Genomic DNA, 17169 nt, shown 5'->3' with positions numbered 1-17169 from the left:
AAAAGTTCATAAGAGTAAAACATTGTACAGAAACTGGTTCGTACATCTCACTGCCAATGCATTGCCTTCTAAAGGCAGTGAACACATAATTGTCTAAGACAAGTATTATCACTTGGTGTATATCCCAACAAATGCATATACTCAGATTAAACTTTTGGGGTGAAAATTACCTATTTCTTCCAAACTGCACACTACTTCAAAGGATGTTTTTACTATACCAAGTCATTAAATTTGGCCTAAAATCAATGCTAAGTTTTAATGTTGAATTCGTGTACCAGAATCATATGAGTTGATTTCTGTAAAATAAATGTTTTTGCTATTATTTTGTTTCTGCTAATCTCAAAACTCGCTGTCTGACTTCAGTTCAGAAAGTTTTATGCAGTGATTCTCTATTTTTGTGCCTGCAACACAAACTTTATTGGCTAAAAACTGTAGTGACAAGGAGGGTGTATAATTTCAAGACATGACGTCATTCATCTTTGAGGCCAGTCACCAATCAAGGGTCGCTAACTGCGCTTAACAAACTGCGCGTGAAACGCACACGCACCCCTCGTGAACCAGCGTGTGACGACGGAAGGGCAAACTGACGGGCCAAGTGCCGCAGGCCCGGTTGGTGGGCGGGTTACGCAAGATCTCAATGCAAAGTTCGTGTACGGTAGCGCAGGGCATTAGAGCGTATTAAAACCACCGCTAGGTGGCAAGTTGTCATTTCATCGCGTACTGCACTCCATAGAAGGGTCCCAGGAACAACAACGCTTCAACGGCTCGTTATATCCATTTCAGATTTTGTAAATTAAATTTCACAACTTCATCATCAAAATAAACATAATGCAGAACGCGAAAGGCGGTGTCACTCTGTCCAGCCAGGGAATGAACGGGCAGCTCTTTCCTCCTCCTGGCCCACCGGGAATGAGCGGCGGACCGCCACCGATGGTCGACTGGGTGATCGCACCGGACGAGAGTGTCCCCGGCCCCGTAGCCAGGCCACCGAGCACGGCGGGCGAGAACTTGCCGCAGTTCGGAGCTCGGATCATGGAGACCGTGAACGCTGGCTTTATCGCTCTGTCGATCGCAGTGGGAAAGGAGACGGGTTTGTTCCGTGTGCTGGCTGGTTTTGAAGGGCAGCCGAAAACATCACAAGAAATCGCTGATGAAGCTGGTTTAAAAGAAAGGTAAGTGTAACCAATGAATCTGCATTTCAAATTAATGTTGTTACTTCAACACTAACTTGTGGGACAATACACTTAAAATGGGGTGTATAATTGAAACCATTGGCGTTGTCACAAAAATAGGCATTATAGATACTGAACAGAGAATCAAACTAACATCTTATGATGCAAAGTAACACCAATGTACATGTTTTGCAGAAATTAGTGTTATTTCAACACCCTATGGTGTAAATTTTGATATTTTTTTTGTATCTATGTGACAACACCCATGATGGTGTCAATTTTAACACCCTGTGTAGCACCAGACGTTTTTCACTTTCATAATAGCCTAGAATATATTGTTTGTGAGCCTAAGCATTATTGTCATTGTAGGTAGTTCAGAAAGTTAAAATATCTGAGATAAACACAAAATGGAGAGAATTGAAAAATTATACTGGACATTGTTGTTTCATCTCTTGAAAAGTAGCTATCCATTAATTTTCAGTTTCTATTAGTTCATTATCATCAGCATTGCAAGCTGTATTCATTCTTTGTTGAATTCTCCTCAAGCAATTTCCATTCTCCTCTGTTACTTTTCATTCTGATTTCATCTCTCCATCTCCTTTTGTGTTTTCCTCTTTTCTTCTTCTGACTGTCTTTGGTTGCCATTCTGTGATTCTATTAGTCCATCTGTTGTCTTGCCTTCTTTTCAAGTGCCCTGCCGATCTCCATTTCATGTCTTGCCATTCTACTCCGTGTTACCGTGTTCATAATAAGGTGGTGATTTCATCTTTCCTTTCTACTTTTTTGTCTTCCTCTTTTTTTTCTCCTGTTTGTCATTGGTTGCCATTCTATGAGTCTCTACATTCAATCTGTTGTATTGCCTTCTTGCCCATCTTCATTTAGTTTCTTGTCATTCTACTCCATGATGCCATGGTGATTTCATCTCTCCATCTCTCCTTAAAGTCTTCTCCATCTTCTCCCCCTGTCCTTGGTTACCATGAATCTCTTGGTCCATCTGCGGACTTGCCTTCCTTGAAAATGCCACGCCCATCTACATTTCATTTATTTGATCTTCTCCATGTTGACTTATTTAATATCGCCATATAAATGTGTCCAATCACATTATAATATTAATAATATTTGCAAAATTCCGTTAATGGTTTACCCTCATCCTTCTGTAAATAATTACTTTTTTGGGAATAAACAAACTGGTGTTCCTCAACATAAACCAGAGTAATGCAATAAAAGAAGCTGAGGCTACATTCATGCTACATTCACGGTCTTTCTTAACGCATGCAAACGCGTGAAAACAATACTTTAAGTCTTGGAGGAATTATATAGTCGGACCCCTTTGTTTAAAGTCGTATCTACCAACTCCTCAAACAGCCCCGCCCCCTCAAAGAGGGGAGGTTTCTTAATCAGTGATATGTATTATACAAATTGTTCAATATCAAATTGGGCCAAATGAAACAGTCATTTTCGAGGTTAGCTTAGCTGTGGGAAATTGGAAACCTCTACTAAAAAACTTACTCACTTTTGTTAGTTTGACGTTCACATAATGGTTACTGTTAATTTTAATTAAGCAGTCAAAGTAAGTATAGCGACGGCCGAAGTGGGGGAAAGGTGACTTGACAGTGTCTAAGATATCTTTATTTTCTCTGAGTGACTGGTACTGATACGAGCTTTTTAATTGGTGAGCCTTCAGCTTGAAACTAAAATACAATGAGGCCATGGGTAATTACGAATACTGTATATTAATCATGTCTTGAGCTTTAGGGGAACTTTCGTATATATAAGGCAACATCAAAGAGCGGGCACAAGTTTGTAGTTTGGTAAAGAAGGGGTTAATGGCGTGTAGATGCTTGCTTGCCTGCCTGCCTTGCCCTAAAGTCCCCATGCACACACGACTACCGTGTGAACCTTTTATTATAAATCACAGCCAACAACACCAAAGCGATAATGTCTGACATTTCCTAGGCTAAAATTTGTCACAGTGATTGCCATGGCTAAATAGTTCGCACGCTGGTGACCCCGTGACCTCTGTTATATACATCACGAGCTTGCTACCACACAATGCAATCATGTTGTTGGAACTAAAAATGATGGATTAGGGTTGGTTTGGGTTGAACTGATATACCCCCCTTCCTACCCCTCCTGTCTACTCACTTGGAACATTCATAAAAATATGAAATAACATTATAAAATTGTAAAGAATCAGATTTGTACTGTCAAAAGTCTCGATAAACATGCTTGATCAAGATAACATTAAAACGGATGTGGTTATAATTGCACCTGGGTATAACAAAAATTTGTTTTGTCGGTTTGCCCGACATCGTCACTTTATTAGGCCTAGTCCTAATTTCACATCGTTCAATAAATAAACTCTTTATGATTATGCCATATCCAAATGATCAGTTTTGAAAAAGAGACTGGGGTCAAACGTTGGTAATGACCCCCAATTTTTATCCGAAAATCTACTTATGGTTGAACGAATATAAATATATTTCTCTTTTTTTTAATGTCTGCATTATAAATACAGATAAATGCTTTTCAATGGCAACTGGAATCATTAAAAAAAAAAAAATTCTTAGGGCCTACAACGACAACCACGGTAATAACAATAAAAACTCAATTCCAAATACACAGACAATTACAATTACATAAAACTAAAACTGAAAAGTTATAAATATTCAAAATTTTCAGAAATTCCGAACTAACGAATTTCTTATACATTATTACCCTTTCCAGTGGATGCATAATATTTACCGCCTGCATGGTTACAGAGCTATGCCGATATGAATTGAGCCGGATGACAAAAACTTTGTTGTGGAGGGCAGGGTCTAAAACCAGAACGATTAAAAACAAACCAGTTAGAAAGTGGATGGGTCGGATCTGTCAGCGTATAATTTAACTTGGCAAGCATTTGTCTTTCAAATCCTATATCAAAAAGACAAGTTTAAAATTGGTACGAGCAAGTCTCGCGTCAGACCAATGAGAAAACATCACGAACGAATATTTTTCTATGAAATAAAATCTTGTTTTTGAACTCTGCTTGTACAAAGTTCTTACCCCATAGCAAAGACTCTGCTAGGGTCGAAACGTCAGGCCATCAACTATTTTTTTCACCCATAGCAATTTGTAACAAAATTCCGTTTAACGGACATCTTCGTTTTAAATTAGTTTTGACAAATTTTTCACTAATTACAGTCAACTCTGATCAAGTGTCTTTGACTGGTCTGGGACCAAGAGTTCGTCCGGCTATAATCCGTTGATCCTATAAAGCAGGGAGTCAATCAAAGATTAACGCAAATGATACCCTTGATATTAGAACTGACTAATCTCAACCTTCGTCTGGTCTCGTTTTTCAAAGCCAGCCTCAGGACTTCCCAAAAAATAAATACAGTAAATAAGGGGAGTAGGGCGATAACACCCAACACTAAACAAAATGCAATCAAGATGAATGGCGTTGCCGGGTGAAATTTTCCGACAAAGCACTCGTTAGAAAGCGATTTCCGTAGGACAAATCGCAGGGGCCAATCGCACCGTACGACGGCATAGCTTCACTCGCAACACATGGTCAACCAAGCGTTTGAGTTGTCAACAACATTTTCGGTGTCATTATACTGAAAGAGAGTCGAACCTCGCAACCGCAGCCTATTTTGGGGGTGTAAATGCAAAATGTTACTTTTGACAAAATTTGTTGTGAGCATAAATCATTTATTTGTTGGTCACACGTGATGGGACGGGGTTGTTTGCACGCAATGTTTGTCTAACTGTTTCCGAAACCGGTCTCATGGTATCGTGTGGTTCCTGCCTCGCTAATAAAGCAGCACTGCTGAACAACACCTATATTAGACATGTATTAATTCCTATAATGTTCATGAATGTTTAAGCCATTTATGCACATTTTAAAAAAAAAATTATTTCAATGGTTACATTTAACTGACTTTGTTTATTTCTATACTGAATCACTGTGTAAATAAGAACTTGTTGTACCTCACATTTAAAATTTAAAACAGTTTTTCATGTAATGGGCTTCCCTCTCGATATTGAAATCCAAACCGTCGCTTCAATCTTGATCCCTTTATGAAGAGTAGGCCGATGTCTCGTGTTAGCGACGGTCATGATAATGCTATCGATTAGAAGAAGAAATACTACCATCGAAAAAGGGGACATAGATACGATCTTAATCAAATTATGAGTAAATCGAGGGGCCTCTGTTTGCATGGCTGTGTGTACTTAAAGTATGCGTTTTTGAAGATGAATTAACTACGGGGCAGGGTTCCGTTTGACCGTGGATCGCTCGGGGCACGAAGCCGTTCAAATGCTGCTACAGCCCGGCCGAGCAATTCGCCCAAAGGAGAGTAAACATTGGATCGAAACGGAAATGCAAACACGTGGGTTGTGTTTACAGAAATCGAGAGTGTTATAACACAATATATATATTTATTTTCTGTATGAAAACCATCACTCTGTGTCAACGAAGCTGTCAACACTGCAAAAACTGGGGTGTTAAAGTTGACACCATGGGTGTGTCACCTTATAGATTTCGAAGAGAAAATAAAAATTACATTGAAAAGTGTTGAAATAACACCATGTAGTTATTCGACAGATATCTGTGTTATGCTTTATTATCCTATAGTGTAAATATTTTATTCTTTTTTGTTTGTATTTATATGTGTGGAGATTAACACTAATGGTGTCAATTTTAACACCCCAGTTTTTGCAGCGTAGTTGTCATTAAATGACAATCATGAATTTGGGGACTAATTTCATCCGAAATTCCGTCTCAGTTTTCCGATTCCCGATTCGTTTGTTGAAACTCCTAAAAGAACTGTCTTTATTGCGCATCCAATCTGTGATGGCCCACAATTGATTATTCAGTAAAGATCGCCAAATTGTGAATTTGTGAGTTTTCTTTTCTTTCCAGTTAAAGATCATTACTGAGATGTTAGGCCCTAATTCACTGCAAAAAAAGTACGGAATACCATAGCGTATAGACAAAGCTTTCGGTTATGAAACGAGTTGCGTAATACATATAGACTCCTTTTCAAGTCAGTGTTTGAAAAGAAGGGATTTAAGCTATTTTGAGATTATTGAGGGGGTTTAAAACCAGCAAGTCTTAGCCAACACTCAAACCTTTGTTTGTATTGGATTCGCCAAGAAGTCTTTTCAATGCACTGTATACACCCGTTACAGTATCTTAAAAATCTCACTATTGTGAGACAATAGCTTGATGGGACGTCCATCTTATCATGCCATCCAATCGATTGCAAATGTCCCTTTAAATGCAACTTTGTTCTATACCTTTTAAAGAATTTTCCCCTCAGGGGTCCTGCCTCATGATGGGGCCTTGGGCCATCCGTTATCCCTGTGTCCCCACAAGCCGGTATCAAGTGCCTAAGAAGGTTTTTATCTCTTGGACTTTCTCCAGTTCTCGCTAATCCTAAATCGGCTTTGTTTAATCCATTTATTGTTCATATTATTCCATCACCTTCACATCCGTTCCGGTATTTTTTGTAAGGAGAGATACATGCCTTGAACAAATAGGATGGTTCCATACGGAGTCTGAACCAGTATCCCAAACTGTGCCGCTTATGTAAGAAAAGATTATGCAACATACAGACTACAGTCTTTGGTATGATCATGATGTAACCTTCAGTGATCGATGTATACAGAAAGGGCTACAGTGGAAAAGGGTACAACGAAAAGGGGCACAGCGAAAAAGGGTACAACGGACGTTTTTGCGTTAAATTTCTATTTAAACAAACGGATATCAAGATATACAGAACGGCACCTTCCGTGAAATGTTGACTATTTCACAATTGACTCAATCGAAATACATTCGAATGGTGCTTCCGAATTCCTAAAATTCCTTAAATTGCATTTTACAGATCGAAAGTTTCAAGGTCCGATTCTTTTTTTTTAATTTTGTATCTCTTTGGTCAACAACTTTGTTTGAACGTAATTTTTTTACCAGCGCACGCTAAAAAGAAACGATGAACAAATATTTAAGGAGCTAATCAATACAATTATCAACATTTCTCAAGGAAAATTAATGTGCTTCAATTTAACCAATTGAATTTCGACAAAGAGTACAAAACTTTCCATAATGTGCCCATCAAAAATAAACCACCACTTCCGCAAATCTCACTAGTTTGTATTCCCACCATGTAAAGTCTCGCTTCTTACTTCAGAATGACAACTTAAAAAATATTCTATTACGGACATTGATAAAGGGAGGCTCCTTGTTTCCCATAAAAAAAACAATTATACATTCCTGAAACTCCGTTTACCTGAATCATTTTAGCCAACTCGTGGGTTTACTAAACACTAACTTAAATCAGCATTTGAGAGTTAGTTGTGAGAAATATTCAATTGACAAGCTTCAGTTTCCCAAGGATCTTTCGTGGTACGCCAGAACAAAAGGGTCTCTCCGGCGCAAAACACCAAAACGATTAAACCGATATTCCAGAACAGACCAATTGTCATATGATGGGAGCATATTCTGAATGGTAAATGGCAGAGTCAATGAAGCCTTACTTCCTGAAATATCTGAAGTCTTTAGAAATTTAAAGCTGGAAGTCAAAAGAGACGGGTTGTTAATGATCGGTGAAGATAATTTGTCGCGTTTTAATCCGGTAGTTTGTTTTCTTGATGATTGGTGTACTGGTATATAACTCCATTCATGAAAAGACCTTCGGTCTAAAAAAGGGTTGTCGTTTTGAGTTTGAATCTGCTTTTCGTCACATTGTTTGACAAAGCAAACTTGCCAGACACCGCAGTTTGAATTAATATTACACGAGAACAATATTTTACGGAAACGTTTGGCCAATGGACACATCGTAGCAAAAACACGATGTGACACGGTTCAAATCACCATGGCAAAGAATAATGGAACAACTTATATTTAGATAAATCTCATACTTTTGGGAAAAGAGCAAGGGAACATTTCTTACCCACTTTGAAATCAGTAAACCTGGTTTTTATTTCACGTTTCTGAAATGAATCAGGCGAGACGGTCATGATATCTCCCGAAAACCTTGATTCTCTTTAGTTTTAGTAGATTTATGTGCATAAATATTGTATGGAGTATTCATTGTTTTTTTGTTTATTTATTGTATTTATTTTCCTGTTTTATTTTGAGAAGAGTTTGGTCATCTTCCGTTCAATTTTTCAAAATTTACCCCATCCCAATGTACAAATTTATCAGCTTCGCCTGCAGCGACCCCGGGCTGTAGGCGCGTTGAGACGGTTCGCAAATCCCGGTGTCTGAACCGCTGCGGAAGGAAAACACTCAGTGTTGTGGGTTTTCATTTTCTCCTTAAACGCCAGAAGGCCTCCTTGCGAAACACTTTTCATTAAAGCATTTTTTATTGATTAATTCAAGGAAAATGTGCATCATCTTATAAGAGGGGCGAAAACGAAAATCAAATTTGCCACATTACGCAAATGTTACACAGCCCTGAGTATCCGGTAAATAGACCGCAGTCGAGTGCGGCTGGCGGTTTCAGAGGCAGAGGGGGAAACAAGAAAAAGAAAAACCCCAACTTACAATTGCCCAAAGCGGTCCCGAAATATCCCGCTTTTCACACCCGTACTGCATTTTTTTTCTTGTAAAAAGATTTTCAGACGTTTAAGCCAATTAAAATGGCCTTGAACTTGTCATCAACAGCCGCTGGCTTTCTGTAATCAGCTTACAGCAAATACTTTGTGCTTGAGAATGGAATATGGCCAGGTTTGGAAGTGGCGGCGAGGGCTTGTGAATAGTTCCCGGCCTTTCCTCGGTGAATGTTTGTAACGCCACAGGGCAATCCCTCATTAATATGTCGCCTGCCAACTCCGCAATTCCCCAATCAATCTTGGGACCAGGCATCTGCATACTATAGAAAGAAGAAAAAAAACCTTTGGTGTTATTAACTTACAAAAGCCCTGCGTTTTTTCTCCCCCTTGAAAATAAAAAACCCGAAAAATTTTGCACAATGAAAAATCTGAGCGTCGGAAAGCGGCTTTTGAAGCTCCGTTGTTTGAGGGGAACAATTTTTAAGCCTCGCCGCGGGGCTGGACGAAATGGGCATTCTAATATGTCGCTGGCTTCCCACTTTACCCCCGTCAGATTTTCGGTGGCCTTGGCTTTCCGCTTACAAAATGGGCCACGTCGTTGTTGAATGCCGGACCGTTTTATAGGGTCTAGGGGTGACAAGATGGGGACCTTGTTTAGGGGCGGACCGGAGTAAGCCTACCCTTGGGGCGGCCCATGCCGAACCAAGACGTGCTGATACGAGGAGAAGGGGGACATGTCGACGGTTTACAATCTTCGGTATGCTTTACAAGACAAGTCATCACTCAATCTCAGAAGATTTGTTGTTATTTCATGTCAAAACATTGGTTTTCCCGATTGGATGTCCATGCATCGAGAAAACTTGTCTAATGTCCACGTGCCAATATTAAGGCACTTTTAAAAGCAGGAATTTTCAAAAATTACATGTTTTTTTGACATCGGCTTCGTTTTGGGCTATTTGGGCTAACAAATACACAAAAAACTATATGACTCCTGCTGTTTTTATTCCTTGTTTTTTGTAAAATTTGAAAACATCATGGTGTTGTGATTTGGTGTTGAGGGTTGTCACTTCCATTACGGCCAGGAGCTGTGTATAACTAAGTGTTCATGTCAATAGGAATGACGACTGGGTGCCAGAGTGTCTGCGACTGCTATATTGATGGTCTGTGTTGTATAGACCCCCTTCGCTATGATAAAGCCATCTTTGAACACTAAGTCGACAATGATGAAGTCCCATTGCAGTTGCTATTAACGTCCCTTATTTTCATGTGAGGATAAGCTGACAACATCCAAACTAGTAATTTCGGTCAAAATGTGTTTATTAAAGCCAGTGGACACTATTGGTAAATGTCAGAGACCAGTCTTCTCACTTGCTGTATCTCAACATAATGCACAAAATAACAAACCTGTGAAAATTTGAGCTTGATTGGTCGTCGGAGTTGCGAGATAACTATGAAAGAAAAATTATCCTTGTCACACGAAGTTGTATGCTTTCAGATGCTTGATTTCGGGACCTCAAATTCTAAACTTGAGGTCTCGAAATCAAATTCGTGGAAAATTACTTCTTTCTCGAAAACTACTACACTTCAGAGGGAGCTGTTTCTTACAATGTTTTATACTACCAACCTCTCCCCATTACTTGTTACCAAGTAAGGTTTTATGCTAATAATTATTTTGAGTAATTACCAATAGTGTCCACTGCCTTTAACGTTTGCCGTCATTACCGATTGAGCATGGTCATTCTTGCCCTGTGATTGAATCAATGCATGATGCAAGGTGTGGGCGTCAATAATCAACAGAATTGTCCCACACCAGATTATGAACTCAGAATCTCAAGGTTGTTCTTACCAAGCAAAACCTAACGAGCAATGAACATTCGGGTAATTTGAAGGTTTGACTTTAGTTGAGTGTTTCCCGCCAAAATAATGTCAACAAATGTTTGTTATAAAGTCATGCCAAATCAGATAATTTTCAGTAGCCCTTTTTACATAACTGGCTGTTTTCAGAACTGCCAAAAGTCGATGGAAAAATTCATTAAACATTACAAGATTTCTTTTCTCCACTTTGAAAGTTTAAAATCCTAATGTAGGCCTACCGGCTACGATACATAAGCGATACCTATTCACTGCGTGCTTGTGATGTAGCCGTGGCTGGGAAGCCGTGTCAGAATTGGCGGATACAGCTATGGCTTCCAATGTTGCTATGGGTCTGATGACGTAAGCTACTGTACCTCAACGCATGGTGACGCAGCAAGTGTTAGCCGTAGCCACTAATTTGAGCACAGCCGCAGCCTCCAATTTGGACACGGCTTATTGATTCGGATAATGATTTAAACCAGGAGCCACGTCTGGGCATCAGACAACTAGAACTTAACAGATAGTGCCATCTCATCATTGTGCTTTAAAGATAGTGCCATCTCATCATTGTGCGTTAATAGCCTGTGACTCTGAGTCTGAGTTTCGCAACCAAGTCTGCAGTAAAATAGTTGTTTGTCACAAACACTTCATCCAAAACATATTTTCCCCAATTTTTACCTTGCGCAATTAATCTTAGAGTGGTCTCCTTAGCCTATTTTATTGATTACATGATCATTTTCGCTCAAGGCTGTCATATTTCGGAGGTTTAGAGCCAACAAAAGGGGATCATAATAACTCCACTGTTTGCTACAATGCTTTTGTCAGATACAGTCGTATCGTTCAAGTTGGTTGAATCTGGTTTCCGGTGGACAATCAACAACCGTAACGTTCTTCTTGGGCTCGTTGTTGTTGTGTCGTTATTTTTCTCTGCAATGTCATCGCGGCGTACTACAAACATGGAGGGAACCATGTCAGAACGGTTTTTGTCATGGGTGTATAACGCACCATTGACCCTGCCAATAACGTGGCCATAGCATGCCCCCATGCCGTGGGTTCTCCTGACTTTTCAGATGCTTCATTAACTCGAATAAACAACTTTTATGACTTTTCTATTTTTTTCGCAGATTGTTATTTTATTTTGCTGAATGCAGGTGTCCGAAGCTACGCTATTATGCCATAAGTAAATATGGTTGACATATCCGATTAGGTCGGGACGATGATGAATGGGCACTTTCAACGAACTAAAGCAAAACAATCTATACTTTGAAAACTTCAATTTATTGTGCTCTTTGTTCGTCTTTAACTCTGAAGTGTTTGAGTAAATCCGAAATTAAAGCTGGCCTATACTAAGATCAACCAATCAAAATAAATAAAATCAGAAAAATTGCAATTAGCAAAAAACATTTGGTGCTTTTGTTGGTACCGATGTTATGTTTGCATATAGTTATTCTTTATTGAAACGGGATCAAACCCCCAAGTCAATGTCACACACGTTTTGAAAGCCAGACATGCCAATTTATCACGAAGTGCCAAACTATGTTTGCAAACTACTGAACAAACCTGAAATGTACCTTTCTGACTTTAAAATGGCAATCATCTGATGTTGGAATCCGGACCCACCGGTTTATTTAAAAGAAAACAAATTGGTACGCCAAAAAGTTCAGCTTCTGTCGATAATATATCGCAACCTTTTTACTTTTGGAAATCGTCAAAGACCAGTATCCTCAAGTGGTGTTTTCCAACATACATAAAATAAAATAAAAACTATGAACATTTGGAATGAAAAGTTTCACTTCTATAATGGCAGACACATCTTTAAACAAACTCAAAGAGGGAAACGATCAGTTGAATTTTAGAAGCGTTCATAGTTTACCCATTTTGCAAAAATTAGGTTTTTAAAACGGGTAATAAATCGCCCTGCGTGTTTGCCGTCGCTCGTAGAGTGCCCTGGTAGGCGCGGTATACTGGCGGCTACCATGTTATCGATTTGGTAACTTTAGCCAGAAGCAAGTGTCATTGCCCACCAAAGCAAATTTGTGCAACTCATTTACCGTGTATTAAGACACTTTCATTGTGTAAAATGAGTATGCACAAGGTGTAAGCGATATTCCTTTCAAGGTCTCAGTCAAGAGCGTGGATGGAGAAACGGAAAATGGAACCTTTCACATTCTTCAAACACCCACTCTCTATTATCATCATTAAATTACAGGGAATCCTAAACTATCTGAGATAAATCAACCGCAAATAGTGGTCCCTCCTTTTTGTACGCCATAAGCCAAGTGTTTGAGTTTTGTATTATAAATTTACTGCATTGTGAGCACTGTAGTGTAAAATGATTCCGGTCAATGCATAACTCAGTCAATAAAGACATGCGCATGGTAGGCCTACATCGTTTGTTTTTGGCGCTATATATAAAGTTAACTCAGTACTTCTGAATTAGGCAGCTCAGCAAAACGTTAGATCAAAGGGTTTCCTTTAAACATGTGCCCTTAAACAATGATTTCTGATGCTTGGGCTCAGTGAGTAAATCTGAAAAAGTCTACCTTTGTACGTTGCTTCAAACAGCCAGACCGCAATCTAAATACTTGATTTCGGAAAGGACAAACGTCAGAGCGCATGTGCACGTTATCAAACTATCCACGTCACGATATCAATATCGAGATTGAGGTCATGCATACACCACGGTTTTAGCTTAGACTCAGGCTTAGGCTCAGGTTGGGCTTAGGCTTGGGCTGAGGAATGGTCGTAGGATTGGGCTCAGGCTTAGGCTTGGGGTCAGGATGAGTCTTGGGATTTGGGCTCACGCGTAGGCCCGTGCTTAGGCTTAGGATAGGGCTCCTTATATAGGTAACATTTCAAACGTACACTTTCAGTACGGTACTTCGTGGACTAAGCGGAAGCTGAAGACTACGCCTTAGCCGTGTTTTGAGAAACAGATAAGGTTGATCGTAAATTAAAGATCACAGGTCATCTTTGATGAGGAAGACACCCCAATTATTGACAATTTTTGTGTGGGTTAAAAACAACCTTTGTATGCGAGGGTGAATAACCCATGCATAGGCCCAAGGATTAGTAATTTGTGAATACAAACTTAGAAGGAGTCATTATGAATAGAAGATTCTAGAGTCGAATCCTTCAGAGAAATATTTCTAACTGCAAAATATCTGTCAAAGTCGATACAATGTCGATACAAAGTCGGCAGACTTCCTAAACTACCAACTATTAACAAATTGCAGAAAAGACGAAATAAATCACCGTTTGAATATTTTCCGCTGTTTTTAACTAAGCTTGACCTCGAAACTTGTTGACAAGTCAGTTGTATGGTTTGTCTAGACGGCGTGGGAATGAAATACATTTTTTGTTAAAGTCAATGTTGTATTTATCAGCGTCATCCCATTCTCCGAGTTTTGTGACCAGGGGGTCTGGTTGATCGGATGGTTGAACATTCTCCCCTCCCGACTAATTTTGCTTTCGGTCACGATGGAGACACTTCTTTTGATCGAAATCATGAATCTGTAACACTTATGGTTTGTAGGCTACACCGGGTGCGTTTTTTTGGCAGTCATTAACCTGAACCCAATTTGAGCACAAAAAGTAACTTAAAGGCACAACAAAAATATGCAAACAAAAATAATATAAACAAAAATAATATCACAAGCCAAAATACCATGCCACAATTTAGATTTTTTTGGGGGAAGAGCAATCTCGAGGTTAAAACATTAGACAAAACTCCAGCGTACGTTTAAGTAAACAAAATGTAATATATTTTGTTTTTCTTGTGTGAAACTGTGTAAGGGTTTGCGTAGGATTTGAAACTTTGCGTGGTGAAAATACGATATAGAAAGGTTTGGAGTAACACCATGTAATGATAAAGAACAGTTGGTTTCAACTCGACGTTTCGATCAGTATGCTCTGGGGTCGATTTCACAAAGACTAGTCCTAGGAGATATACAAATTGCATGGATGGTCCTAAGTTAGGACGAGTAACTGGTCCTAACTCGAGATAAGACTAGTCCTAACTCTTTGTGAAACCCACCCCAGATCGTCTTATGGAGAAAGCCTGTATTAATATGGTTAAGAGTGTCCCAGGAGTGGGTAAATATTCTTGGTGAGTGTCAACTGTATGCTTGAATAACGCCCTTACAACCACCCCGTGTCGAGGGGAAACCAGCAGCAATTAGCGACTTCAATTGTTTATAATGAACTCATACAGCTGTAACATCACAACATTTACCCGCTATTTGATTATAAAAAAGCTGTTGACATTTTCTTTTCTTGAAGGTACGTGCGTGAGTGGCTCGGGGCGATGACTACGGGGCGGATAGTCAACATGGACGCTACGGGGAAACGATTCTATCTCCCGCCTCATCGCGCCATCTTCTTGACTACCCCGGGACTTGGCTATGAGCTCACCATCCTCGCTGCGGCTCTGCCGATGCAGGGGAAGGTCTTCAACCATATCATCGAGAGTTTTAAGCTGGACGGGCCCAAAGGTAAAACGTCACCCCAGACAATGTGATAAACAATCTATGTACTGCCCTCTATTGAAATCTTCACACCATGGTTTTGCAAAAACTTAATAATGAGTGACGCCAAAGGTCCTACATTCAAAGGGAATTTATGCGTCGGGGACTCCTGTGACATTATTTCCTGCATGCAACACCGGTCTTAATAAAACATTATGGGAACAAGCCGAATATCATGATACACTTCGACAAAAATTTAACCTGAAGACTGCAGTCTATCACGATATCCTTGTCTTTATCAAGCAGGCAAACAAACACCCACAAAATTTTCGTGTATTGAGAATACAGTCGTACACATTTTGCGAACGCAGCCAGATAGCGTCTCCCATATATGACCAGTTCTGGGAAAACTGGTAGACCGGGCTCATTTATTTTCCATTTCGGCAAAGTGATTCAAGTGATAATGGGACCAATAACTTAAAGCCATTGGACACTTTCGGTAAACAGTATTGTCCAAAGGCCCACACTTCGTGTATCGCAACTTATATATAAAATAACAAACCTGTGAAAATTTAGACTCAATCGGTCATCGGAGTCGGGAGAAAATAACGGAAAAACCCAGCCTTGTTTCCGCACGTTTCGCCGTGTCATAACATGTGTAATCCGCAGTTCTCGTTGTCGAGAATTGATAATTGTTTAAATGTTTTCTCAAAAAGTAAAGCATTTCATGGAATATTATTTATAGAGAAGTCTTTTACCATTACCTTCTGTTAACCCTGTAAGTTATTTGTAAATCTGTGATTTTTTTTTTCGGTTCCGAAAGTGTCCAATGGCTTTAAACAGCGAATACACCTAAAGAACATTGCCGTAAAATACGCACTTGGGGCAAAGCAAATAAGACTCGGCACAATGACAAACTATTAGCAACTCATGACAATGTAGGCCTATTACATGATATTGATAAACAGTGTTTCCCATTTGAAATAATTGCTTTGTGCCATGCGAGTTTGTGTGCAAAATTGGACCCACGAAAGCTGCAATTAAGTTCAATTAAATTGATCATTGGGTTTACAAAAAGGACACAGTGATTGAGGCAAAGCATGAGTCAAGCAAGTCCATAGGTCGTTCTCCCCTAGGTATAAATAATGGTCAGTGTGTCAATAGAGAAATAACTGGGAATTGCTTTAAATCTGTTTCTTCTGCTCTTTGTCGGTGACATTTAGAGGAGGAGAGTGCCACTGATGCACACGTTTTCCGTTAATAGTTTTTTGTTAGACACATGGTACTCGAGAATTTTGAAACTAATTACGGACAGCTTCCCTCTTTTGTACACTTACAAGACTGGATTTTGCTTATCATATGATCCAATGTGCAATAAATCGTGGTAAAATGTAGGCAGCAGAGACATTTGCCCAAATGCTTGTCCAAATATTGTCAAATCCCTGATGTCCGATTATTGGTTATTTTCGCAGGTCACATATCTATTTCCTTATGACCTGTGACCGTCTTCATATCTTGGTTGTTTTTCTTTCTTTACAGGCGTTTCGTACGATCACTTTGGTGACTTTCATCATTTTATGAATGAATGTTCACTCGTATGGTGGGAACGGCATCTTGTGCAGACATTCATCCCGTCAATCCCAGGTCTCAAAGACATGTTAGGTACGTATAGCATTAATAACCCACAGGGTACGTTACATAGGCCGTGCCCGAATTAGCGGCTACAGCTACGGATACGGCTAGATTTCCGCGCCATCCCAACACACATAGCAAAGTCGTAGCCATAACCGTAGCTGCCATTTGGGGTTTAGCCTCATAATACGGCGTGTTGTAGCCAAGCGTAGGTCACCGGACCCAAGCTCTAGTGTTGTCAGCAGCAGAGTGTGGGTTGACACCTATGAGTCATGACACTTGTGTCATTTAGCAAGGCACTTAAAGGAACACGTTGCCTTGGATCGGACGAGTTGGTCAAAACAAAAGCGTTTGTAACCGTTTTTTATAAAATGCATATGGTTGGAAAGATGTTTTCAAAGTAGAATACAATGATCCACACAAGTTTGCCTCGAAATTGCGTGGTTTTCCTTCTACTGTGCGAACTAACACGGTCGGCCATTTATGGGAGTCAAAAGTTTGAC

General features: G+C 39.7%; 1 protein-coding gene across 2 annotated transcripts in view; it reads left to right on the top strand.

Annotated features, from left to right (window-relative positions):
• The first annotated feature begins 609 nt into the window (after positions 1 to 609).
• The window catches only part of LOC139941959 (S-adenosylmethionine-dependent methyltransferase Rv2258c-like), a 71317-nt gene continuing 54757 nt past the window's right edge, over positions 610 to 17169 (top strand). For both annotated transcript variants that reach the window (XR_011786635.1, XM_071938607.1), the window contains exons 1-3: positions 610 to 1172; positions 14850 to 15061; positions 16574 to 16696. Coding sequence is in view for 1 of the 2 variants with exons in the window: in XM_071938607.1 (XP_071794708.1) it covers positions 829 to 1172; positions 14850 to 15061; positions 16574 to 16696 (679 nt within the window). In the remaining variant the exon portion in view is untranslated. The remainder of the gene's footprint in view (positions 1173 to 14849; positions 15062 to 16573; positions 16697 to 17169) is intronic.

Source organism: Asterias amurensis, chromosome 9 (genome assembly GCF_032118995.1).
Source record: "Asterias amurensis chromosome 9, ASM3211899v1".
In the NCBI taxonomy this organism is placed as follows: Eukaryota; Metazoa; Echinodermata; class Asteroidea; order Forcipulatida; family Asteriidae; genus Asterias; species Asterias amurensis.
Note: the sequence above shows the minus strand (reverse complement) of the source record. Positions and strands in the feature narration are given on the sequence as shown.